At 40.3% G+C, this 26,729-nt stretch overlaps 2 protein-coding genes across 6 annotated transcripts in view; both read left to right on the forward strand.

The window, feature by feature from the left end:
- Positions 1 to 3,003, forward strand: part of LOC124481548 (zinc finger protein 609-like) — a 48,140-nt gene extending 45,137 nt beyond the window's left edge. The window contains exons 6-9 of one of the 3 annotated variants that reach the window (XM_047041594.1): positions 126 to 498; positions 725 to 1,093; positions 1,359 to 1,437; positions 2,547 to 3,003. In XM_047041594.1, the coding sequence (XP_046897550.1) occupies positions 126 to 498; positions 725 to 1,093; positions 1,359 to 1,432 (816 nt within the window). In that variant the 3' untranslated portion in view covers positions 1,433 to 1,437; positions 2,547 to 3,003. The remainder of the gene's footprint in view (positions 1 to 125; positions 499 to 724; positions 1,094 to 1,358; positions 1,438 to 2,546) is intronic. The other 2 variants (XM_047041593.1, XM_047041595.1) reach the window with 2 other exon arrangements.
- A 3,317-nt stretch (positions 3,004 to 6,320) lies between these two features.
- Positions 6,321 to 25,530, forward strand: gramd2aa (GRAM domain containing 2Aa). 3 transcript variants are annotated; one of them, XM_047042253.1, is made up of 12 exons: positions 6,321 to 6,618; positions 11,358 to 11,468; positions 15,346 to 15,403; positions 17,219 to 17,291; positions 17,953 to 18,056; positions 19,100 to 19,198; positions 20,341 to 20,412; positions 20,540 to 20,602; positions 21,584 to 21,761; positions 22,869 to 22,962; positions 23,471 to 23,575; positions 23,856 to 25,530. In XM_047042253.1, exons 1-12 carry the CDS (start codon positions 6,353 to 6,355, stop codon positions 23,857 to 23,859), a joined length of 1,227 nt encoding a protein of 408 aa, XP_046898209.1. In that variant the 5' UTR covers positions 6,321 to 6,352; the 3' UTR covers positions 23,860 to 25,530. The 3 variants fall into 3 exon arrangements, with proteins under 3 accessions (XP_046898209.1, XP_046898211.1, XP_046898210.1); XM_047042255.1 differs by lacking the exon at positions 6,321 to 6,618 and adding an exon at positions 7,875 to 8,014 and having other exon boundaries at positions 23,856 to 25,529; XM_047042254.1 differs by lacking the exon at positions 6,321 to 6,618 and adding an exon at positions 7,921 to 8,153 and having other exon boundaries at positions 23,856 to 25,529.
- The last annotated feature ends 1,199 nt before the right edge of the window (positions 25,531 to 26,729 follow it).

Below are 26,729 nucleotides of genomic sequence, written 5' to 3' on the forward strand. Positions count from 1 at the left end.
ACCTTTATTAATTATGTTTACCCTATGGATATTACGTTATCAGTTTTAGACCTTTATGTAGGATTGTATCATTTCTGTAGGAAGGCAGCCCATTTTAATGCTTAAATATTGTCTACCTCAACAAGTACGCTGAGAACCAGAAGCCCCAACAAGAAGATGACCAGCAGCAGCATCAACAACAACAACAACAGCCTCGATGGAAAGACGAGAGGGACAGAGAACGTGAGCGAGACAGGAAAGGAAAGGACGATAGGCCCAGACCCAGCGGTGGTCCCAAAGAAGAGGGCAAAGAGGGCTCAGACCCTCGTGCAATGTCTGAAGAACACCGGGGCATGAGTAAAGACCCACGTGGCAATGCCCACATGCAGTTCTCATCCCCCCTGGCACAGCACCAGGGGTACATGCCCTACATGCACGGTTATCCCTATGGCCAGGGCTATGACCCCAGCCATCCTGGGTACAGAGGAATGCCCTCAGTAATGATGCAGAACTATCCAGGTAAGAGATTTGATGCTATATAAAACCCACTATTACTCACATTGCAATTGGAATTTACACCCCCAACACTTCAATTTAGTTGATAGCCTTATAGTGCTGTAGGTCTCTGAGGGTGTTATGACCCAAGATTAAACCAAGACGACAAATGAGCGTGAAAGCAATACTGACAAGCAGCACAGTAATCTGTTACTTAATCCATGGACTTACTTCAGCATTTCACTTTCAGGGTCATACCTGCCTGCAGGCTACCCATTCTCTCCTTATGCCGGCAAGATGGCCGCAGGCGAGGAGGGCGGTGACAAATCCCGTGCAAGCCCTACCGTGAGCAAAGCAGCCTCAGACTCCAAAGCCCTGGATATCCTACACCAGCATGCCAGTCAGTACAAAAGCAAATCCCCCACGGTGGGTGACAAGTCTTCCCACGAGAGGGAGAGAGAACGAGAGAGAGGAGGTGGAGGGGACCGTGACAGGGAGAGAGAAAGGGAGAGGGACGTGGACAGACCTCGCTCCTCACCCTCCCAGCGCATCATGCCCTCTCATCACCACCTCGGCTACCCACTGCTCACGGGGCAGTATGATCTGTCCTACGGCACAGGTCAGTCTTGAGATGAGCTCTGATCATGATACTTTTGTTGTTTTGAAGGGGTTGAAGTGTAAGGTCCCCCTCCAAGTTAAAGTTGGTAAAAAGGTTTAAAACCTTAATAGAGGTCTGCAGATGTCGACTATCTTTCCTTCCTATTCCTTTTAAGTTCTGGATGGTAGGTCATTGGAGATTTCCACAGAACTGATACAATTACTACTGATATAAATACTGATATAGGAGCTATAACTGACATACAATCATGTTCCACCTCGCACAGGTCTCTCATCATCCGCTATTGTTGCCAGTCAGCAAGCTGCAGCCCCCTCCCTCTACCCACCGGCACGGAGGTGAGAACGGTAAGGCCCATAGCCAGACAGACAGACAGATGTAGACACATGAACAAAATTCCCCATATATTAACATATTAGTTGGAAGAGGCTATCATCAATATTAAGTGCAGTTCTAGAAATTCTCAAACGACAGGCCTTTTTAGTCTTTGTATAATATTCATTTAGGAAACTGGGCCACAGTTGTCTCAGTAAAGTACACTGTAATGAAATGTAATAGATCAGAGGAGTGCTTATATACACATTTATATTTATATATTAAAGAAACTGTATTTATGAACGTAGACGAGAACTGTAAAACAAAGACTGAGAAAGAAACAAGCGGTGGGATGACACAAATATGCAGTGACACACTTGTAAGCAAAACAACAGTAATTTCAATGACAGATGTGCTAGGGCGTGGAAGGAAATGCTGGCCAAAAAGGGTCCTAGTCAGACGTGTAATGTTGTCAACCCTGTAGTCTGCAAAAAAAATCTTCACCCAACCTTGTGAAAAAGAAACGAAGCAGTTGGTGTCTCACAGCGCCCATCTCCGTCTGCTGGCGTTATACCAGTCTTAGCCGAGGCTCCCAGTGCACTGAGCAAGGCTCTAAACCAGCCCTCACTGCACCAGAGAACCCACCTCAATATGCAGTGCAGCACTTGCCCCCTTCAGTTGTATATCCGAAACAGGTCTTTTGAGGACAGCAGCTCAATACAGTGGTGATGAGAGGAAATTGTAGTGTGATACTGTACAAGTCACAGCGCTGTCATAGCCTGCACTGGCCTCTAGTGGTAGAACACATTCTCTCCTTGTTCTGATTATGATACTTATGGATGTGGCTTGTATTAGAGAATGCAATGGTCTCATACTCTAAGAACAGGGATATTGAGTTATTTATATATTTTTTTTAATTGTTCAAATAGTTATTTAAATCCAGCCCTTTGAAAAATTATTGCTGAATAGCTTTTGTTTTATTACTTTTTACTAGACACAAACAAACTAGTTATGGATTTTTAAAGACGTTTTCGCCTGAAATGTGATTTGGTTTATAATGACACATGGAAACTTTGGGACTATGTTAATGGGGGTTTTGATCTAAATATTGTATCTATGTCTGTTTGTTTTGTTAATATAGGGAGACCTGACCGACTCACCTCAACGCTGCAACGATTCATGTGACTGGATCACATGAGCGGAAGTCCGTTCCCCGAATCCATTTTAGACATCAGTTGAATGGTGTTTCTATATTTTTAGTTCTCTGCCAGGATTTTCTGGCAGAGGTCTTTTTTTCTTTTTCTTGCATCCCCTAGCATCTCTTAACTCGTTACTCCCCTCTCCCAACCCCAGACTTTAATAGGACTGATACACTCAACCAAGGTTCCAAGCCATCACTCTCTGTCAACTAGGCAGACAACCAACCAACTGCTGATATCTTCTTGTCTTTGCACTGTCGACAAACACATGCAAAAAGAAACTTGACTGGCTGCCTGAACAGCTAAAAAATGTTTTGACTGCATCGTTTTTTTTGTCATGTGCAGAATATGGCAGGGGATTGGGCTCGGGTGGCCGAGAGAGGGGGGGGGGGGGGGGGGGGGGTCAAACAAAATAAAGACTGACAAAAAAGTAAATCATGTTGAAATGATTGAACTTGATGTCCTTGGTTTGTTGTTTAAGATGTAAAAGTTTATCCTCACAAAATACAGGTTACATGTTGAGAAAATAGATTGGAAAATACAATCCACAGACAAAAACTTTCCGAGATTTTGAGTTTGCATTTTACCTTCTACTTCCAATGATTCTTTATTTGAAAAGTATGATAAACTCAAAGTTCATTTTTCAGGGAATAAGTCATATTAGAGGAGATTGCAGTTCACACAATCTAACAATATCTAAGGTTTTTTTCTTCTGTTTTACTGACATGTTTATTGTTGACTTACGGCATGACTTTTTACCCTTTGGTTATGTCCTCTGTCTCAGCTGGTATCTCAATCCCAATACCCTCTTCTTACTCTGAAACACCAACATCCTCATACACATCCACACCAACACACTAGTCAAGATGGCACTTGACAGTTTGACCTCTATCTGAGTTACCAAAAGCTGAGCATTTACAGTCCTGTAGCTCATGCTAACTTCCCATTTGTGCAAAAAGAGTACTGGCCCATAATGGCAGTAGTGGAATCAAAGAATCAACAAACAGAAAAGGGGAGATGGAAGCAAGCAAGGGAAAGCAACAAGAAAATAAAAATGGACCACGTACAACCAGCTGCTACATCAAGGATAACACCATCCTGCTGACTGCACCACTGTTATGGAATACATTCAGCCTTGTGTTTAGTATAGCCGATATAGATTCAACCATGCCTGGATGGTGTACCTGTTGAACTCTTGATAGATTAAGGCTCCAGAGGACGTACCCCAAAAAACTGATACATGGTCATATTACAGCAGGGCTCCTCTACTGGAAATCACTTGTACCTACTCCTCTCTTCCCATATTATCGGTGTTCAATTGCAAGTCTCTCCTCTAATCTATAATTATCATTGGTTCATCGGCTGCTGCTTTTGGGTGTCTTTGAGAAATTATACTTTTTTAATGGGGATATGGTATATTTAATCTACTTGTCATCAAATTGCAGGCATTAATGCCATAGCGTTGCCTGGTTTAGGTGGCTGTGGGCAAGCTTGGTAAAGTGTATTGAGTGCTTTAGAGGTGTACTGGGTTCGGAAATCTCCACTGGGGAAGGGTGGGATGGAGTGGGCGGTCTCCCATAAATGCTCAGTACGGCAAAATACAGTACATTGAAGCATCCAGCAGGAAACTTTGCCAGTGGAATGAGCTTTCTGTGGCATGGTGCCACATCTTAAATGATCATTAAACCTTTATCTATTAGCCTTTTTAATTAAAGTGGCACAGACTTGATAGGCTACACATATTTTAACATCATGCGCTTAGAGAAATGCTTAGATATCTGAAGGAGCAGTATAGTCAGGTGGCATATTCACATAATTGGCAAGACTGTTCATGTTACACCCCTGAAACAGCATGACTTAACCCAGAAAGATTCATTCCAAGACTACAAAAAGTCTGGGTGTATTTCTACTAGCTCGTCTCTGTTGTCAGAGTGATTATTAAACAGATTGATTGTCCAGCCTGTAAATCTGAATGTGACAGTGTTTTGACATGTAAGATCTCCTACTGTAAATAGTAGGGTTATGGTACATAGGCAGCTGTGATATTGTCCTGTAAATCAGTGGAGTATAATTCTAAATGTACCTGAGAAGGTGGCAGAAGAACCTTTCTCTACATCAGATAAGGGATACACTGTATTTGGAGGGTTTCCTTATATGTTCTGTAAATGTCCAACTCACTACTGTCCCTAACCGTAACCATGTTTAATATCAGATTGGTTTGTTGGTATTTTGAGTGTCTGTAGATTATCTACAGGGGCAACCTCAATTGAAGTATTGTCTGGATAGGGATTAAGATATTACTTGTGAAATTATCATATATGGTTTAGACAAGCGCAGTTAATCTCAAAATAAGAAAAGTTGATTTGTAGGCGAAACAAGTTGAAAATTAAGCATCATAAAATGTATGGAAAAGCCAAACATGTTTATACTCCTGGCGAATGACTAGAGAAATTGATCACTTTATTTCTCTACTTTGTCATTACTCCTTTATATAAAAAGTGGCACAATAATTTTCTCATTTGGCTCCTGCGAAATGTAACCTAAAAACTAGGAGATATTTTCTGATGCCATTAAGGGCCAAACGGTGCATGTTACAGACCCCTCCACCCTCCTTTCTTGGTCCTCCCAATCACATCTCTCGATACCCCAAAAATCAGTCTTCGGTACTTTCAAGGATGTTTACAACCCCTTTCTCTTCTTAGTGAGGAACTTAGCACTCAGCATCCTCACCAACTCTACTCTGTTTCCCCCTCACCCCCCACCCCCCAGTTTGTGTAAAGTGTACATTATCATGGTTCTTTTTTATACAATACTGTAACTTGCCTTGTGCAATTGAGGCAAACAAATAAATCTTTTTATGAGACAATCATATCTGTTATTATGTGAGTGGATCCCTTCGTATTTAAAAGAGAGAAAATAAACAGCTATGGTAATTATATGCAGCTATAATTATTGCGAGCCTCTTTGTACTTTATGCAGTATGCAAGTTTTTTCTTCTTCCTGGGAATACCTTCTAAAGGTATAGACTAAAATGCAGAGCTTTCAATTGTCCATTTTTGAGCAGTGTCATTATGGCATTCACTGCATTTAATTAAAATAACCACTGGGGGGCAGTCTTAATGTGTATATGTGATCCTGAGAAACAGTCAGGTCATACAAACCAGTCATCTTTTGGCCTTAAATGTGACTTAATATGCTGAGCCAATGACTTCCTGCTTTAACTGTGATAGTATTAATCATGATGCACTTTAAAGCACAGTAGGATTTGCCAGGATTTCCTTTTGAGCATAAGATCAATTGCATATTTTGAAGAGGAGCCTCAGAATTCATGGCCATGAAAATCCAGCCAGATTGAATACACTGTTTTTGAACAGCCTGTATCAGTATAAAAGAAAAAACCCAGTGAGACTTACCTGATGCTGAACCAGAATGTCTATGTAACACAATTATTTTCATTTGCAAGTTGCAGTTTTCACACTAAGCACAAATGACCTCTTGTTCTCTTTCCAAAGTGCCTCTATTGGAATCTAAAGCTCCCACACGCCAGTGTTCTGTGTCTGAGAGCAACATGGTGATGCAGTGGCAGAGAGATTATGCAAGGGATGATTTTGCCGAGTGTAAATGTGAAATCTGATTATCCCCTATGCTCTTTGGAGGGAGGACAAGGGGGGTGGGGGATGGCAACAGGGGTTGGCTAGAGGAGAAAGAGGCGACGGGGGAGGAGAGTGAATAGAAATGTGCTGAGGCAATGGCTTATCCAGAGGACAGCTCTGTGCCGACACTGTATTTGACAGGGCATCGCCGGGACGGACACTGCGTAGGGAGGCTCTCTCCGGGACATCAAAGGTGTGCCGAGGGCAGACTCCGGGGGGGGTTCATGGGATGCACTATCTATGCAGCCAGCCCTGAGGCCCTGCCTGTGGACGAGGCCACGGGCCAGGACCCACGCCAGCACTTAAACCAGCACCACCCACATGGTACCTGTAGCCAGAGGATAGCAGCCAGCAGAGCCAGGTCAGTCACGACTGTCAATCCGAACTTTGTCTGCCACAACAAAGCAATAAACATACTCCCAAGTTAATTTCACTATTGGTATGTAAAAATCCCTCAAGTCCTAAGATTGTCCAGAGGTTGCTGTATATGAACCTGAAGAGTAGTGGAGCCCCAACTCAGAAGGTGTTGGACAACCTGCCCTTGTCTTTTGTATCCCATAGCACTATTCCCTCTATTGAATGTATGCAATAGTGTGTGAGTGCATAAACTTTTTTTAATTGAGCTGCAATTCCATTTAATATACATTATTGACCTTGCCTCAAGACGGTCTTCCTATATAGGTTGTTGGGATATCTTAGCATGAGTTATTTGTTTAAGTTTACTTTATTTAACCTTGCTTTGTTCCATGATTAACTGCCTCATGCTTGAGCATGTGTTGTTGAAATATGAAACCCGTCTCTGACCGCCACATAACAATAAGCAAAGGGCAAGTTCCTCACCACAAACAATTTACTCTGATGGTAATATCTATCATAGACATTGCAAACATTTTACAACTTTGACCAGTGTTTTAAAAGGAAACTTTTTCCTTGTAAAACCCAGTGTTTTACAAGGAAACTTGTGGTCATTTCAATTCAAGAAAACCTGCAAGTACTGTAAACTGTGTTAAATGATTGCAAACTTTAAGACTGTACAATTTCTTATCATAATAGACCAATAATGTCAGAATCGTTTCACTCTTGAAAAATCTATATGCCCATTCTTACAGGATTGTATTATTTTTTTTGCAGAAAAAGGGGCACACACAGCAATCTTATGAAACATATCTACTCTGTAGTAGATCATAATAAAGGGATTAAGTAGGTGCCAGTGTACAAATAATGGAATTCCTGTAGTGATGCTTTTCTATGACAGAACGAAGTGTTTAATGCCTCTGATTTGATACAAACAAATAGGATGCTTGAGAATATCTAAAGTTTACATATTTGGTTACATTTGTGTATTTAGCAATGTTTAGAATATAGTTATTATAGCTTAGCTTGGCTGTCTATTATTGTCTGTATTTAGTGGGTTACGCTACACTGCCTATATCAGACCTGTTGATAACAAGCCATTATCATCACTTTACGATAATCCATATGTATGGACCGTGCAGTCTGGGAAAAGAGGTGCCACGTGAGAAGACTACAGTTTATTAGCGGTGATTCAACACCAAGTCACAGTGGACGAAAATAGCATAAGTAAGGGCCTACCTGTACTGTATACTATTAGTATTTAATCCACTGACCGCAGATACACGGATACCACGCCATGTACTAGGTTGTAGCTCAACCCACCTTGATTTGTGTGGGCGCAACACATTGACTCAAGCTCAGTTTCTGGTTGTGGAGCTCAAGGCGCGAAAAATCTTTAGATTGTGAGTGACATATTGACATTTTCTGCCTATTCCTCGTGGATATTCATATTTCTGTAATTATGTACTTCCGTGTCCTCGAAAGTCTATGCATCATGAAGGATGATGGCTATCTTGTCGTCATAAACGCGTAATTTCACAGGTAGGAGATGTTGGCGGAAGAGTAACGCTAGTCAGATTTAATGTTCGCTGTGCTGTTGTTTCTTTCACACTTTTGACCTATTACGACGTTGAAAGCTTGGCATGGAAGTTGCAAACATAATAGGCCTACCTGTTTACATACCTATCCTATACCAGATGCTGGATTCGCTCCTCGTGTCATTTTTAGCATTGACAGTAGATGAACAGCACTTGGTTGGATCAATGGCTTTACCATTTTGAATGATCAAATAGTAGCAGCAGTAGTTTGTAGTTGTTGTTGAAGGCCTATTATTTTGACATCAAACTTCAGAAGTTTGTAAGCATGGAGAACTGTGTGGACAGCACATGCATTTGGAGTCCAAAGTGGTATGATGTCTGAAATGAATCAATGGACAGTGTTTGTTTGAAAGGTGCATATTTGTTTTCTAATTTAATAGACACCTGCCTAATTCTCACCCTTTCTCAGTTTAACAGGTATTATTGTCACACTGAGACAGACTTTTTTTTTTAGAAGGAGCTGCTAGGCAACCTATTGAAAGCACCACCATATCGTGTCTTTCCATGACAAAGAACAAACCCGCAGGTGATCACAGCTTCAGCCCATTAGTTTTCTCTGCAGAAGTCCAAGAAGGGAACTGTCCCTTGAGGATGATAATCACCACACGACAGGTGAAAGGAAACTCAAGTGACAGCTTTTTCCAGTCATTTATTAGGTGACCTTACATTCAGTTTTTGGACACTGAGAAACTAGAAACACCAAACATTTATGTAGCACATAGTGTGTGCAGAAAGGGTGAAGTTCACGTGAGCATAGATTACATTCCATAGCTCAGTTGAGCATATAATGTACAATGTCATTTTGAAGCCGCACTAATCTTGTATTTCATGACCTTGTGATATAATTTTTAGTATTCAATACATTTTTTTTACCCACTATTGATTATGGTTACCTATGTGGACCTTGTAACACTTCTGAAACCTTCAGTTCCCCAGGATTTGTTGACTCTTATAAAGGGATGTGGAGTAGTATTGCAGAGAAAGGATAGTGATGATCCTAAATTAAGCCCTTTACTCGCTGTCTGAGCCTTTTTGAGTCTTTCTTCTTAGTTAGTAAACTGACACCAACATCGTGCAACTGTGATCAAATGATTATATGTCAAGAGCTGTCCAGGTGTGTGTGTGTGTGTGTGTGTGTGTGTGAGAAAGAGAGAGAGACATCCATTCTCAAGTTGTCCACAACCCTAAAAGTCTGAGCTTGTGGATTTGAGGGAGAGAAAAGAAGAGACAAAGAATACGACTATGTTTGGCCCAACATCTTGTCTTATTCACACTGCTTCCATCAAGTTGCATATACAGATCACTGGCCTGGACATGCAGTTTTGTTCCCTCCGCCATAGCATCATTAAATAAAACACCTTCGTAACTTGCATAGGGAAAGGTTATATGTGTCATGTAGTTGTAATCTACGTGTTTATGTGAGGCTGTGTACAGACTGGCAAAAAAATTCCTTGGACAAGGACGGTAAGCAATCTATTTATCTGTCCAGGAGGAGCACTCCATCAGGTTGACTCATACTGGTGCCATTTCATTTTCCTTCTCTTTTACTCTGAACACAAAAATACTTTTGAAAGAGTGAAGAGGAGGTGGAAGGAAATATGGTGCTATGCACCTTTAACAGAAGTCCCAGTGGCTGCCCAAAGTGGCTTAACAAGATTAGGGCTAATTGGATTGCAGGCTATCTTGTGACGTCCCAGTAAATGTCTAAGAAGGACGAGAAGGAGGAAGAAGGGGAATGAAGGGGACAAAGAATAACGATTAACATTCATTTGTATGGAGGACAGTCTGCCTGTGGAAGGACAGTTCAGAGAAAGAGAGAGAGAGAGCTTGTATTACTATTATTTATAACAAACTTCTAGAGATACCACTACTCCTTTCTTTTCATTGTGATGGAAAATTTGTTTACCAAACATGCTGTGGAAAGACACACTTGTGTGTAATGGTCAACGGGTATCAAGCAAGGATGTTACTTACATTCTGTGACACATTCCATTCCAGTAAGAGCTGGGACTAAGATATAACAATGTGTAAAAACTGTAACATACTTGAGGTGAGACCTTTCAATCACCTTGTAAAATCATGTTGTGCAAGTGAACACAAAATAATTTTGGTCTATGGTTCAAGTTCAAGTCTGCTCTCGGGTATAGTCGATGTTGATAATTGTCCCAGTTACTTTCAGTATGCCGTTCAGTCTGCAAATAAACATTAACCAATTAGTGGTGTTTCAACCTCCCTTGAGAATGGATTATATAATTGGTGCCTCAAAAACAGGTATGCCGCCAGGACTAAAAGCATATTTTGATATAATATCCTTGTCCTGTCCTACACTGCAACTATGTTTTTTGTTTTCAATGGGGTGGCTTTGCATTGTGGGACATTTACATTAAGTGTAATGTACTTCTGAAGGATTTACCTAAGCTCACTGCAGGGGGCCAACTGTCTTTACCAAATTGAGATTTTTCAGGGAAGATTAAGATTTGGTCAGTGGGGTCTAAAGTTGTCAATTTAGAAATGTTTTTATCACTTTGATTAAAATAGCCTTTCTCCTCCTCTTCTAAAAACAACATTCAGACAGTAACTGGAACAATTCCACTAAAGAAATGCAGTTCATTAGTGCAGTGATATAGAGAATCTCTCTGGGCAGAACTGAAGAAACTTTGATCAATGAACATTCCCCCAATGGTAACACAAACTACTAGCTATGAAAACAACTAAACTGACTGTCTTATCCATGATGATACTTGGGGAAATCCAATTTAAAATATGCTAACCTTCTTCTGACTTCTAGTAACAGAAATAGCCTTTTATCTGAGACATATAAATATTGGCTAAGGTGAGCATGTTCTAACAAGTTAGAGCTAATAAAAAGGAAACTTGAATTAAGGCAAAGCGTGGTGATGATTAGTCAGTGGTTCCTCTTGGGAAGACCAATTAAGAGATTTTCAGTCACACCTGTAACTATACAGAGTGGGGGATATCTGCTGACCCTGTCCGAGCAGGAAGTCCTGTGTGTGTAAGTGTGTGTTTGAGGGTTAAAAGTACTAGCAGCTGTATGACCTTAATTTTTTTTTCAACGTGGAAAATAAAAGAGAGACTGGCGTTTGTATAAGTCTGTGTTGCTGATTCTTTGACTTGTTTGTGTGTTCAGGCCCAAGACCATGACTGAACACCAGGAGCATAATGAAGAGACAGGCCTCTTGTCGCCACAGGACCTGGAACCTTCCAAGGAGGAGGACTCTCATGGACCACCGCAGTTCAGGCAAGCTGTGAACACACGCTACATTTTGTATTCCACCTGAGGAGGACAAAACAACACCACAGCATAGTGAAATCATATACACACTCCACCAAACCTGTGTTCCACTCTGGACCACAAGCTCAAATACCAGACATTCTGCACATGTAGCCCTCTTACTTTGTTTATCACTGTGATAAAAAACACACCCTGTACATTCTGTGCTTGGTCCTGGGGTGAAGCCCTTTGGCTTTGGTTTAAAGATGGGGTATTTTATGTTCTTCATTATCCCATATGTGATGTTAAGGTCCATTCCCCGCAAATGCATCCATAGAACAAAATTACCTAACAATAAGTGCAGAGGAACACCTATCCCTAAATCATATAGCATCTGCTTCTCTACTGATAGCCAAGCTAGACAATGTAAGGACATTTCTGGCGTACTCTTTTTGTCTGTTTGAGTGTTTTGGGGGTCTTTTTTTAACTTGACTCCATGTAATGGGCCTTGTGTTATCTCTGTGTGTGTATGTGTATGTGTGTGTGTGTGTGTGGACATGTGTGTCAGAAAGAGAGAGGGCATTACATAATACGGATTCAAGGCAGTAACATTATAATCCCAGGGAATCTAGGATTGGATCTGGTGCTGCATCATGGTGCAATGTGAATTCATCTCACCACTCTAAGGGAGGGTGTTTCCAATGATGTTGTCCCTGTGTCAATAGTGTGCCATTGGCATGTACACGTTATGAAAGTGGAATGTACATCTACTGTGTATAAACAAACACTTTTTAAAAGTATGTTTATTTAGAATGCCAAGCACAGTGTGATGGCCGAGTTTTCTTAAATCCCTTACAAGATAGTCCTTAAAACCATTGCCATTAAGATGTGTGAGCATTAATATGTACCTTTGAATATGAATACCTTAATAGCGTGGATATAATAAGATTTGAACCTCTGTAAAGCTAGAGTGAAATGGAATCCCCAAAATATGGGGGTGATATCCCATCAACCAACATACATGTTTTGTAAACATACATGATATACAGTTGAAAGTGTTTTTTGCCATTTAGGATTTACCCCTAGATATTCAGTGATTAGTAATAGAATTCTAATAACAGGAAAAATATTTTTTGCATCCTATCTCCTATCACATTCCTCCTAACTAAACAGAGAATGAGGTTGCCTTTTCTACCTTTAACCTCTTCCGTCAATGCCTTTTTTTCTTTCTTCGTTTGCATTATTGACTGAATGGGTCTCTCCGCTGGCAGCCTTTGGGAGGTATTCACTTTCTAATTTAAGATTCCTCTGGCTTGTAATTAGCTACACTATTCAGGGCCACCGCCAAGGACACCTACTGTAAGGGCAGAGACACACAGACACAAGCATAGACACACACACACAAACTCTCACTCTCTTTTTCTCTTTATCTCTCTATCTTTCCCATTCTCACATGCTCATTGACACACACCCACATTCACACACCACACTGCGGGCTCAGTAACACTTCCCCCATCTCACATGAAGGTAAAGGGCACCCGTTCATGACTCTCCAGGTCCAGTTTGTTTTCCATGCCTCAATTAGTAATAAGACATTAGCAAGTGAGGCTAAGCGGGGGGAGCCAGTTGTCTGATCTTGGACCATGGCTTTATTCAAGTAAACCCCATTTGACTTTCAATCTGTACAACGTGTGCTTGAACAGATATAGATTATATACATTTTCCTTTTTACCTGGGAGAGTTATATTTATAACCGTCTTCCAACAGGATCAGACTCACATATCAACATCCACCAACCACATAGTAATTTTTTATACATGCTGTTGTCTGAGGGAAATTCTGAATTTACTGATGGAAAATAAATGTCATGATCATATGTGTAGAATAGCTTGCAAGCCTACATGGGTGTATGTATGTACAATAGACATAACTGTCAGTGCCTATTGGTTGTAACGGTATGTATTTAACAATAAAAATGCAACCTTGCCACAATAGAGAAGGCGCTAGATAAACTGAACTGCTCTGGGAGATAAACAAAAACTCAGCAACTTCAAGCCCTTGATGCTCTGATGGGCTTCAGTGTGGTCACACCACCGTCACAGCAGGGTCAGGGGTCCCATGGTTACGGCCCTCTGTTTCGACCCTGTCCCCTCCACCCAGCTGCCCCGCTCAAAAGAAAACAAGAGGTTTGGAGTTCCCACACACACACAGCTGGAAGTCACAGTGACTCTGTCCTCTCTTCCTTTGTAGCCTATTCCTCAAGCAACCTCCTAGCTCACGCCCACATCTCGGTCCACTGTGCTTAGTGATAGGGTCTTAAATTGTGTGTAGGATTTGACCCTCTGTGCAGTAGGAATCTATACTTTCCTGTTTCTCTTTCAGTCTCTCACTCCCTTACTCTCTGCCTTACAATATGTCAAGCATGTCTTTCCTGTCTGTAATCATCTTTCCCTCTATCCTTATCTCTCCAATCCCTGTCTACCTACCAGAATATTACTCAACCCTCCCTTCCATCCCGCTTTTCTCCTAATCTTCTTTCCCTTTACACTCAAAGACACACTCTCATAACAGATGCTTGACCTTGATACTACCCAGCTGAGCCAGAGGAGTCTTAGCAATACTCCTGAGGTGAGGTAAGGAAGAGAAGAGTCATGTGACAGGATTTGCCAAGGAACAATCATGTTTTACTAGCGGAGTCTGAATCATGGTTAATAGGCCGACCTTGAAATTATTTACCGATAGATAGCACCACTCTATGATAACAAGTTATAGAATGACTTGGCACAAAGGTGCCACTGTTACATTATTGTGAATCTGCCTTGAGGTTATTTAGATTTATAACATGGTCCTTAGATATGATTGAGAGATAAAGGGATGGTAGAGAGGAGATGAGTAGAGCATATGTAAGTACATACTGTGGGTAACAGACTTCATGTTCTTGTGCTACGAGAAGAATCAGAACATAATAATAACAACAATTTAACAATCTATAATATTTATTTACAGACACTTTTATTAATGACCTCTGCAGTCAAATGCTCTTTCACTGAATAATACCCATCCCTGAAGTGGGGTAAATATGTGATATTGTTAAATTGTGATGCGTCATATTGCTCCTAGCACTGTCAATTCCAGAGCCTGTTCATAATAACAGCACTGTTGTTAAAGTCACTACTTTTCAAAGGTTTGTAAGCTTTCCGGGCCCTCTGGGTTGATGGAGTGAGTTTGCCTATGTTAGGAGTAGTCATGAGTGCCGTGGTGTGACTTACCCCATAATGCTGAGGCTATCCCTTGTGAGGGATTATGTATGCCATTGGTATGTGTGTTTTTTTTGTGTGCACTGTCTTAGTGGTCAAACAAACTTTATTTGCACTACGGTGTATGTCATAACCTTCTTTAGAGACTACCGCTTGTCCTCACTTGTACTTAGTGGTGGAAAAGTTGAATACAAACGTATTTAACTGCCTCAACTTGCTCAACGAATCAGTTTCCTTGGCTAGTTAGATCAAGCTCTTTTAAAATGCACCCTCAGCAGTCTGTGTCTAGTCTGTTTCTTTTTTTCTTTAATCTGAACAGAACAGGATACAGCCACAGCAAGGCTTGTGTTATCTTTTTGTACATCTGTATCTGTCTTTGCCATGTAAAGTTTGTTTTGTGTGTGGGTGTGCCTTCAGTTCTGTACATTGATATGTTGTATCTGTCTGGCAGCCTTGACCCAAACTTGAACCTTGCCAACATGTACTGCTATAAACAATAGATACACATAGACACACAGACATAAACACACACACTACTGTTTGATAGTATTCCCTTGCAAAGGAATACTATCAATACTTTTGTCCTTAACAAAAGCTAATTGAATTACTCCAATAAACTTCCTATGTCCTTTTCCTTTGTATTTCAGGATACAGTTGATTGACGACCTATCATATGAAGATTTAAAAAAATGTTACAGAGGTTCGGTAAGTGAAGTGCTTGTAGCATTACTTTCCAAGCTTCATCTTCATCAGTAATCTCCATTCTCTTGATAGTGGCATTGATATTGTAAAGATATGCACATTTGTTTAAAGGTTAATTATTTTAAGTCATTTTTCTTTTAATAATTTTTTGCAATGCATTGTTGAATTAATGACTCAATGTTTTGCCCATGACCTATGGGAAACCTGTACAGAGTAAAATGGGCACTCTGTTTTGTAGTGCCTGCCCTTCACTTTAGAACCATGAGGAATTGTGACACATGAAGCCCAGGTTTAGGTGCTAGGTCAGGTAGGAATCTCAAGGGAAGATCTAAGAATCAACATGTTGAATGATCAAGCAACTCCTTTGATGTCCTTCACACTACGATAGAGCCAAGGTTTCATCCATCCAAGCACTCGTCACTCTGCTCTGATCTAACATCAATAGTAGGGTCAGGCCATTAAATATGTAATACCCTGTGATTTGATTGTAGTGAACCTACTAAGCCTTCACTGGTTACACAACAGCCTAGAAGGTTAAACATTAACTATGTCAGTCCTCTTCCTAACCATTTCAGTCCAAGCAGATTAAAAGGCCCTCGGCTATGAATATTATTGCCCATAATAGTCATGGCAGAAGCAGATCTGCACGCAGTATACCAGATACTGAGAGGAGGGAGCCGGTATAGATACACTGGAGCAGGGTCCTTCACAGTGACAGAGCGAGGCGGCTGTGGTTTTGTGGTGGAGAGAGAGATTCAGTAATCATGAGAGTGAGAGAAAGACACAACAATGTAAAATCCTTTACAGGTAAAGGACAATATAACAAATAAGCCTACAAAGTTAAAGCATAGGATACATAAGATTGATTCATAAGATTGATACATAAGATTGATCAAAGAAAGTGTTTTTTTTGTTTTTTTGTTTTTTAACTATGCCCTGTAAGGTGACCTTGGGTGCTTTGAAAGGCGCCCTCAAATAAAATGAATTATTATTATTATTATTATTAAAGACAGAGGGAGTGAATCAGTTTTTCTCAACCACGTATTCCTTGTTTTTAATGACGACTAATGAGAGCAGGAGTGAGGACTTGAGGTAGATGCAAGGCTGTTTGTGAAGACAAGCAGGAAGAAAAAGCGGCATGGTGTGGGGTGACACATGGTGAGGAGTAGGGGAGGGGAGTCACCCTGCAGAGTCATTTGAGCAGGCAGAGAGAAAGGGAGGGAGGGGGGAGAGAGAGGAAAAAAGCTCTGGCTTTCTGGCTCAAAAGGACAGGGTGTGTGAGAGAGGGAGAAAGACGGAGTGTGTGGGTTTTTCCGTGCAGCAGTGAGAGGGGATTAGGGAATGTGTTTGTATGTAAGGAGGAGAAAGTGTGTGCATGTGAGTCAGTGTTTTAGTCTTCCGGTAAAAGAGGAAACAACTGCGTGAAAGGAAGACCTCAGTGAAGCTAAACTGACATGTACAGTGCATGTGTGTGCATGCATGTGTATGTGGTCTACTTGTTGCGGTGTATGTGTGCGTGCATGTGTAGGTTAGCTCGTAGTCAGTAGCACACCTCTCTGTCAAAGAACGTCAGTGACTGACTGGCGTCTGGGACAGTGTGTGTCTTGCAGCGGGGTGCTCCACGCCATCGATGTGCGTGAGTGTGTGTGTGTGTACGGTGCCAACATGCTGAGTCTGGTGCAGAGCACTCGTCCTCTGAGGGAGAGGGTCGTGGCGGCAGCGACGGCGGGCGGTGTTGGTGGTGGTGTTGGTGGTGGTGTTCAGGCACGGAGCCAAGCCAAGGAGCTCCTCATGACTCTGCCCTGTCCCTCTGCGCAGACTGTCAGCAAGTACAACTCCCAGTACCACAAACTCTTCCAGTGCGTGCCCAAGGAGGAGATCCTCATGAAAGGTACTGTTGTCAGGACCCTAAACATCAAGACTATTAGTTATCTAGCAGCTTAAATGACTTAAGGCAAAATATTAGCTGTGTAAAGCTTTTTGAGCTTGTTCTGTTTCTTTTCATCTTAACAGGCTAATCTCTGTATCAATCTTACGTATCCTATGCTTTAACTTTCTAGGCTTATTTGTTATATTGTCCTTTACCTGTAAAGGATTTTACATTGTTGTGTCTTTCTAAACTGGTGTTATGCGTACAACATATGTGCAGAAATGTACATAGATCAGTTGCATGACAATGCATGCCATATAAAATGCAGCAGACAACATTTGTCATTTGTTACTATCCAATGATAAAGTATCAACTCTAGCCTCCTTTAATTAAGGAAGTTGGAACTTCAGACACTTTGTGGTTAAGTGCAACTGAAAAGGTGTCAGGTTAACCGCATCTGCACATCTCCACGTCATTTTGTACAGGAAGCGCGGTTCTTGTTTTGCTCCATTTACTTTGTGGTTAGGATGGTAGCTTTTGTTCCTGTTAGCACATATATTCAAACCCTAAATGTCTAGCCTTGTTTGACAGATTTTAACCAAAGACAGTTTCTGGTGTGGAGTCAAATCAAATGAGTGTGTCAAGATGTTAATATGTGTAATATGTCTTTTCCCTCTCTCAGTGTACTCATGTGCCCTGCTAAGAGATATCCTCCTGCAGGGCAGACTTTACATCTCAAGAAACTGGCTGTGCTTCTATGCCAACCTTTTTGGCAAAGACATTAAGGTGAGACATGACCAGATTGATTAGCCGTCTCTAATCAAACAGAGTGGGTTAAGTTAAAAGCATGTTGTACCCAATACAGCTGTTACTAATCCAGTCACTTTGGATCGATCTCTTTCTGTAAGGAAGTAAGGATTGAAGAAAGGATGCTACACAAACAGGACCATAGACAGGAAGAGGAACCAGATAAACATACTTACAGGCTGAACAGGCAGGCAGGCAGACAGACAGACCATCCGTTCTTCCGTTCGTCCCTGACAGATACGTGTGTGTCTTGAAATCCAAGGCCTGCTTTTCCCCTCACTTGCCAGGAAATACAGTAGTTTATCCACACTACCTTTCGCACCGGGCCTCATGAGGCTGTTTAGTAATAAAATAAATATTTGTTGGCCTTATGGTAGCTGCTAAACAAACTAAAATACATGGATTGTCCCTCACCCACACACTTACACACAGTACACAATTACAGCATTGGCAGACACACAAGTAAGGATTTTGTGTGTCTGCCTGTGCTGTGTTTGTGTATGCATGTACTATGTGTACTGTCTATAATGTGCAGTGTACTTATGGATTACATTTTCACCCCTTTGATTAATTGCTTGTTCCTTTCACTCTCTGAGTATTGGAATGCCAACATCCCCTGACTCTCAGGCACAATAAGCTGCTTAGTTTAAGGGCATTCCTTGTATATTAACTGAAACCAAAAATTTGTATTTCTTTTCCTCTCATAATGTTTTTCTCTCAGATACTGCAACTACTTGTGTCTTTCCTTTCAGTAGTGTAATAGTCTTAATCTTGCATTTTTTTTGCATCTGTTTCCTTTTACTCTCCACTGCCATAGGCTTATTCAAAGTTTAAGTAGTGATGTGGTCAGATGCTAAAACAACCTCTCTCCATAACCTTCCCTTTTATTTATATCTCTTTATTGTACAATTAGCCTTACTTATCTTTCTGCTGCATCATCTCAGCTTTGTGTTTCTTCACTCACAGCATGGTAATGTGATATTATTGCTCCTTTTGCCTCCTTCCCTTTTGTCCTCCTCAAGGTTGCCATCCCCGTGGTCTCAGTGAGGCTGGTCAAGAAGCACAAAACAGCTGGCTTGGTTCCCAATGGCCTAGCCATAACCACAGACACGAGTCAGAAGGTGAGTTCAGCAATGTGGTTAGCCTTGGTCACTACGAATGGAAACATGGCTGATGCTCGTTGGAGTACTGTAGCTTGATTTTATTTTTATCCGGTACAGAAAGATGTCAAAAACAACAGTGTGCAATGCTAACATGCTAAGCTAGGCTGATGAGAATCAAAACACGATTCAGCAGTAGCGAAGGGGTGTCAAGGTCATGGTCTATTTTGGTCGTGTTTGGTCTTCCACTTTCCAGTTTGTGGAGGTGTGTGACTACATACGTTTGTGCTTGTGTGTTTGTTTTGATTAGAAACAGAGTACAGTACAGATCAGTATATGAACTGTAGGCTCACTCATAAAATATGAACTGACGGTTTGACACAAAGCATAAACAAAAGGCTATGTTTCTCATGTGTTGGTGTATGTTTATGTTAGTGTGTAAAGCTCAGCCTACAGTTGTTTTCAATGTCAGTGATATTCCGAAAGTAATTGCATAGCTTTGGGAATTTAGGCCATGAAGCTTTCAAAATGTTCTATACATTAGTTCGATGACATCATATTTTAGTTAAACATATAGCATTGCATAGTGGAAAGATGTTCTATGTCACAGAGGTGCAAAAAAGTAAGTAGGTTAAGTTCCTGCATTTGGGACAGGAAACACTTCAAGGTCACCTATATCCAGTAAATGGACACCTTATGCTCAGTATCTTAATTTGCATTTGATTGCCTTTTATCACATCACCTGTCTGGAAGTGTAACATGTTATAAGACTTGGCATCTGCCATTCACAGTTATTTTTTAAAGAGTAATAGAAAATAGTAAAAGAGTTAAATAAAACAGGTGGAATAAAATAGAAGAATGTATGACCAAAGGTCTTTCTTAGTCTTTTGAACTGTGTTTATACTTTAATCCTTAAACGTTAGGTTATGCTTTGTTGGTTTAGCCTCAGTGAACACAGTGATAGCTTATTTCTTGAAAATAATCATCTGTTTTCCCTCAGTAATAGGATTATAATTTTTCAGGGTATGTGTATGACCATATATAGACATAACTGAACTGTGTCTGTGTTCCATATGTCCCACATACTGTAGGTACCTAGCTGAGAACATTATGAACAATGTGTGAATAAAGTAGGTAAAATGTTTCATTTTCTTTCCCCACAGTATGTGTTTGTGTCTCTACTGTCCAGAGATAGTGTGTATGATGTCCTCCGAAGAATTTGCACACACCTTCAGGTCTTGAAACACACAGACAATTCCTTAATCCTTCAAAACTACATGTTTCATTCAAGTAATATTCCAAATAATATGTAAACACTGATGCATGTAAGCCTCTTGACATCTCTTGTAATTCCTTCCACAGGTCAATGGCAAGAAGAGTCTGAGTTTAAAACAGTACATGGAGGAACCTAACTCCTTATCTCTGGTAAGACTGGATAGATAATCAAAAACAGAATAGAATTTATAACAAAATGAAAAATGTCAGCCCAGAACACCAGGCTACTAGATTTGATTTAATTACATTAGAAATACTTTCGCTACGAGGAAATTGGTTTGTCGAAACCTGCAGAATTGTATTGCCTTATTTATTGCAACTTTTGCAATATTGGCCACTGTTCCAACACTGTCAAACACATTTTAGCCTCTGGAAGAGATCTGTGGAGATTCGGATGGGTTATGTTTATTTGTGATGTTGTAAACTGTATTGTATGAATGTAGGCCTGTGATATATTCTAAAGGGCTACAAGATAAATGTACTATACTATATTGTCAGCACTAGTTAAAGGATGGAAGCACGTAGTAAAAGGAAGAAAAAGGGACGGTACTGTTTTTCATTTACTTTGATTTATAGTCAAAACATTGTCCCATTTTTATCAATAGCTTGAAAAGCAAGGTGGTTTGAGCTCAGATCATTCAGTGAAATTATTGATTAAACACATTAACAAAGGCTCAGACAGGTTTTTCTAATGGCCATGTACAATAATATTATTAGCTATGACCAACAAATACAGCTGATCTTATCAATGGTCTACTGCTAAGGAAGAGGAAATGGAGATAATCTCCTTTTGATTAAATTACAAACTGGGGAGGCAATATCCACAGCATCGCCTTCTAAGAAGTATCGATAATTATGATCCGATTTATAATCTTATACTTGGTGGTTGCTTTTTGAATTGAGAATTCTTTGTATTGTTAGTTAGACTACTTTTTTGGTTTTATGTTATTTGCAACTGCTCACAACATTACCAATGAACAGTACAGTGTTGTGTGTAACAGGATCTGATCCCTCATCATCAAGGTTGAATGTGTCTACATCACCCAAGAGATTTTGACATAGGTGAAAAATTAAAAAAACTTTGAGAATGCCAGTCTACTTATCTGTTCTCCACCTTGTCCCTTACTCCAGGATGGGTTCCCAGCCCCAGATGAGTTCCCTGTGTCAGATGAGTACCCCCCGGTATTAAAGTGGAGGAGGAAACCGTCCGTGGTGTCGGTGTCCTCGTCCCTGCCCGACCTCCTGGGCAACTCCACTAGCATCTTGAGCGCTGTGGACACGCCCTTCCAGACCGATCAGCCCTTGGAAGGTGAGGAAGTGTCTCACTGTTGCAAAATTGTTGGGGGATGAGGGAGGCAGTGTTCTTCTTTCATCCCTAAGAGAAGAGGTTCTCTGCTATTTGAGATTCATATGTACTGAATCTTAAGTCCGACATTTTGGCTGGTCATGCATTGTCAACAGATGGATTTTCTTCCAAAACAAAAAAACATCTCTCATACTATACAGGGCATCGCTCATAAACATGACACAACATATTACATCATAGACCTGGATTATCATAGATTTGACACAAGGTGATCTTTGGCAGACGTCCATTAAGATATTGGTTGCAGGAGTTGGCTTTTCTGGATATAGACGGGGGGCACATATTTGTAGCATGGTCCTTTTTCTGTGTGTGTGTGTGAACATGTGCTTGTTCATCTGCGGGTGTGTGTATACTTGTGTATAATCATGTGCCTAAGTGTGTCCCTCTCTTCCCTTTCCTCCTTTTCTTTTCTCTCCTTCCTTTTCTTCCTTATCTATCCTCTCTTTCTTCTCTCCTCCCTCTCTTTGCAGTTTTTGCTCTCTTCCTTCTCTCTATGGATATCCCTCTCTTATGCAACAACATGCTAAGCTCCAAAAAGAGACTTGCAGAGACTTGTATTAGAATAGCATGCCTTACTCCAAGCTATACTTGAGACTTCCTGGAACATGCCTGATATTCTCAATCCAAAGGGCCTGTTGAATAATTATATTTTTTCTCTTCAAGATGAAATATTGCTGATATTTTGGTCTGTAATATTGCTACTAAAAAGATTGTTTTTGACATGTTTAACCCTTCCCGTAGATCGATGCTCATTCATTATGCCACGTTTTTGTTGTTGTTTCAGATGCATTTCTGATGATGTAACTGTCTGGTTATGGGAGCAGTGTATAGACAATGTATTTGTACACGGTCCAAAACTATCTGCACAAATACAGTGTGATGTAGACTGATTTTGCGTTTAAATAAAAGTTCATGTTTGGGACATGAACCCATGGTTTACTTTAAGATTGTTGTGCCATATTGGTATTTTATCTTTATGGATGAATTCATAGAACATGTGTAGTCTGCCCTCATACACACAAACACTAACTCATCAGCTATGTGCTGTAGAGCGGGATTTGCAGACAGAGAAGAGTTTTCTATCAGAGCCTGTACCAGAGCTTGGCCAGATGGAGTATCAGCTGCTCAAGTTCTTCATCCTGCTGTGAGTACACACACACACACACACACACACACACACGCACACACAGGCCACCAGCACATCTCAGGACCAGCTGCCTCACATCAACAATTTCATGAATATAGTGATTTAACTGTTTATATGACGTAATTAAAGTGTATATCTCTAGGCTGGATAAGTTGTGTAATGCATGATGGGCATATGGGATTTCCTAGCTGAAAGCATTTCAAGCATAGTGTTTTTTTTTTGTGTGTTTACAATTAAATATTAATGTTAAAATTGATAGCTAAAAACCTTCTTACTCTAGTGTAGTTTTATTTTTGTAGATTTGCACTTTATGTTAATGACACTAGGTCATGCGTATGCGATTAAGCAATCTAGTAAAACGGCCCCACCTAGTGTTGGGTTGCATACGTTACATTTCCATTCATCTCATTTGTGTACGTATACACAACATATATATACAGCATTTAAAAAAGTACTGGATGATATCAATTGAATATCAATATTTTGGTGTTTTTCCTTTTCTTAGTATTATTCTGCTTATCCTGTCCTCATGTTATCTGGCCTTCCGTGTGTGCAGTCTAGAGCAGCAGCTCTCCTTCCTTAGTAATCCTACGTTGCCACTTCGGGAAAGGTGAGAGTCCACAGCTGCACGCTGCTCTCTGCATGTCACTCCCTAAACCTAGTAGTGGGCTGACATGATGAACTAGCCCAGGGTTTTAACAGCTGCAAAGGGCATCCAGGAGGGGAAAGATATTGACCTTATGTACTGAATTAAATCTGAGAAATGTATTGACTCTGCTAGTAAAAAGGTATTCAAAGGTTTGTGTATGGTTTCATAATAAATGACTTGATTGTTGTATTTTATATGGAAAGCCTAGTTCTAACCCTTCTTTTGTGTTCCCCACTTCCAGGTAACCACTGCTCAACTCTGTGATCCACTCTGCAGAAATGTTTAACCTTTATCGACCCAGGAAGTGTTGTGGCCCATCAGTTTAGACTGGACATCTGTATAGATTCCTAGAATTAACTATGAAGACTCCATGATCAACTTCAAGACACATTCCACTCTGGCATCGCTTCCAGACTATGCAAACAGACTCCTTATTTATTTATGGTTTAAATACTGTATAATGTAATAGTCTTACAGTCATGTTTACTGTTGTGCGGGCCTCATTGACAGTTTACAGAGACCATAGAAGAAAGCAAATGACATTCAAAGATATCATGAATGAACTCAGACATCTGGCAAAAGAGTGACAAGGAAGAGGAGTTGAGGCCAAGATTGGGTCAAATTAGTTGATGGACTGACCGTGCTACGAGAAGATAGCTTGTTCATTTTTGACTCCCCTGCACTTTTCCCCCCTTCAGCTCAACCAGACATACTGTAGATCAGTAAGAAATCCATTATCCACTAACTATCAACTTTGCTCATGGCAAAATAGTTATTTTGGTGCATTATCAGACTCGGAAGTTCACAGTATACTTGTGTTTTTTTTGTGTTGGGGCATTTGTGCACTTTTGCAGATTTGTCAATCGATCCAATTGAAGGAACACTATGAAAAACATTGTGTGCCAGGCAATGATGTTTATATATTCAGTTTAGACTGAATATATAACTAACATAACTGTGTTATTCCTGTGACAGGTTAGTGTGTTTACCAAAGAGAGTTAGATGACACTCATGTAAGAAACTTTATTTTACTTTAATGAAAGTAGTTTATTCTAGATGAACTATGCTCTCCTAAGTTCCTTGAACTTAAACAGAAAGCCATTTAAACCATCCACAGTGTGTTATTTACATACAGTACCATGTTTTCATTATACTTACTACTTATACATAAATTAAAGCAGCATATTATGCGACAGAATTTGCAATCCACTCTGATAATGCTATATTTTTTTTCCATGAAGAGCCCAACTTTTGAGTATTAAAATAAAGCAAGATTGTCAAAGAAACAATTAAGCTATGTTTATGTATCCTGAACAACTATAATTATGTTTACATGAAAACAAAACTGTTTTTGGAATTTGTCTATGTGCTAAGTAGGTTTAGGCACACTGAAAACTTGTTTTCCATTTAAACAACACATTGCCCTGGTGTGATACTGGTCTGAGATCAGTCCATCTTCACTTGCGTTCCTTAAAAACATACATGTACATCTGTGAAATCTTTGACATGACTGTGGCAGTTTTAATAAAAAGGAGAAGGTGAAAACACAGGGCATTCACCATTGGAAGAATGTAGCTCGTATACTAAATGCAAAGGGTCATTCATTGTATGCAATTATAAAACTGTTACATGTGTGAGTGTAGTTGATTATTGTATGTTTTCATGTTTTGTTGACTTATGTTGATGTTATTTCTGAGACCCAGTTCCATTCCTGACACTTCCTTCTTTCTACTAGATGGAGCCACATATTTGAATGAGATAGAAAGAGAAAACAGCTGCTGTATGTTGTTCATCAAGGCAAGAAACCCCTATTTGAGAAAAACTGATTACACACAGCTGTGTTTTTCAGCATGTATTAATTGGTTGATTTACCTTTTAAAATAAAGAAGTATTGAAAGTGTTGTCAACAGATAATGTCTGCAGCATGTCAAAGAGCAGCATTATCTCACCTTCTGCGATTCGGCCTATAGTCTCCAGAGTCTCGTGGGGGTACAAGCGGCACGTTCTCCATCATCGTCAAGTTCAGGTTGTTATATTTCTAAGCTGCTAGGTTCTTAAACAACATTTTAGTATCAGGACTTGATTCTGTTCCCCTCAAGTGGTAAATTGCAGCACTGCGCCTAAAAAAATCATTTTAGACTACAATAGGTGGTCAGTGTAAATGTGTTTCTGACCAGAATATCAGGAACAACTAACCATTATGAATGTTGCTCTTAGGTGACTTTTTTTTTTAAAGCAAAATCTGCAGCAAAATGTAAGAAGAATGTTTGGAAATAATGCTACAGTGGTTACTTCAACATTCTCCAAAATTAGGCTACTGCGGATAAAGCACATGACAAGGTGTGAACATGAAGCGCATTTAACGTGACCTTTCATAGCATGACGGGTGGATTGTGATGGGAAGGAACAAACAGAAATGGACGTTAAAATACATAATAGGCTTGTAATGAAACACTGAAATGAATAAGGATTTATATATATACATGTAGGCTAGTTATGTAGCTAGGCAGGCCAACAACTGGGATGTAGGAAGATAACCACTCTGTAGCCTACTATTAAGACCAAATGTGATTGACTGGTAATAGATTGTGTGGTTCCCACAGTCCAATCAAGGGAATGTCCAGGCCAGAGAGGGACACCTGGTTCTGAGGTTCCAGTAGTCATGCTGCAACACTCTTCTTAGCTATGGTTGGAATGCTGCCAACAGAGAAGACAAGCACCCTAGGTTGACAGGCAAGACTAAAACTGGCTACTTTGAGACCAAGTGGCCATCAACTTTGAGAGGAGCATTATCATGCTCATCTTCTAATCAGATTCCCATTTTAGATAGTGTCTACTAGAGTGGCTCGATACAATTCCATTTTGATAGCTTAATTTTATGTCTCTCCCTTCTATTTAAAGTAGTGCACGATTTGTTGAAAGTTCAAAGAATGTAATTATTTGTTATTTTGAGTTTGAGTTAATTTTGTGTCTTGGCATCCACTTACCATAAGGTTGGCTACTTATGCTTAGAATATATGGAGTGGTGGTGGTTGAGGCAGTGTAGGGTAGAGAGGTCAGATTGAAGCAGATGGACAGAAATACAGCCAAGACTGTTCCTCCTGGAGGATATCTT

The sequence above is a fragment of the Hypomesus transpacificus genome, chromosome 19 (assembly GCF_021917145.1).
Source record: "Hypomesus transpacificus isolate Combined female chromosome 19, fHypTra1, whole genome shotgun sequence".
NCBI lineage: Eukaryota > Metazoa > Chordata > Actinopteri > Osmeriformes > Osmeridae > Hypomesus > Hypomesus transpacificus.

Coding starts and splice junctions, on each gene's coding strand:
- gramd2aa (XM_047042253.1), top strand. CDS start 6,353: ATGGCTTATCCAGAGGACAGCTCTGTGCCGACACTGTATTTGACAGGG. Junction 15,404..17,218: donor AAAAATGTTACAGAGGTTCG/GTAAGTGAAGTG, acceptor CCCTCTGCGCAG/ACTGTCAGCAAGTACAACTC. Junction 20,413..20,539: donor GAATTTGCACACACCTTCAG/GTCTTGAAACAC, acceptor TTCCTTCCACAG/GTCAATGGCAAGAAGAGTCT.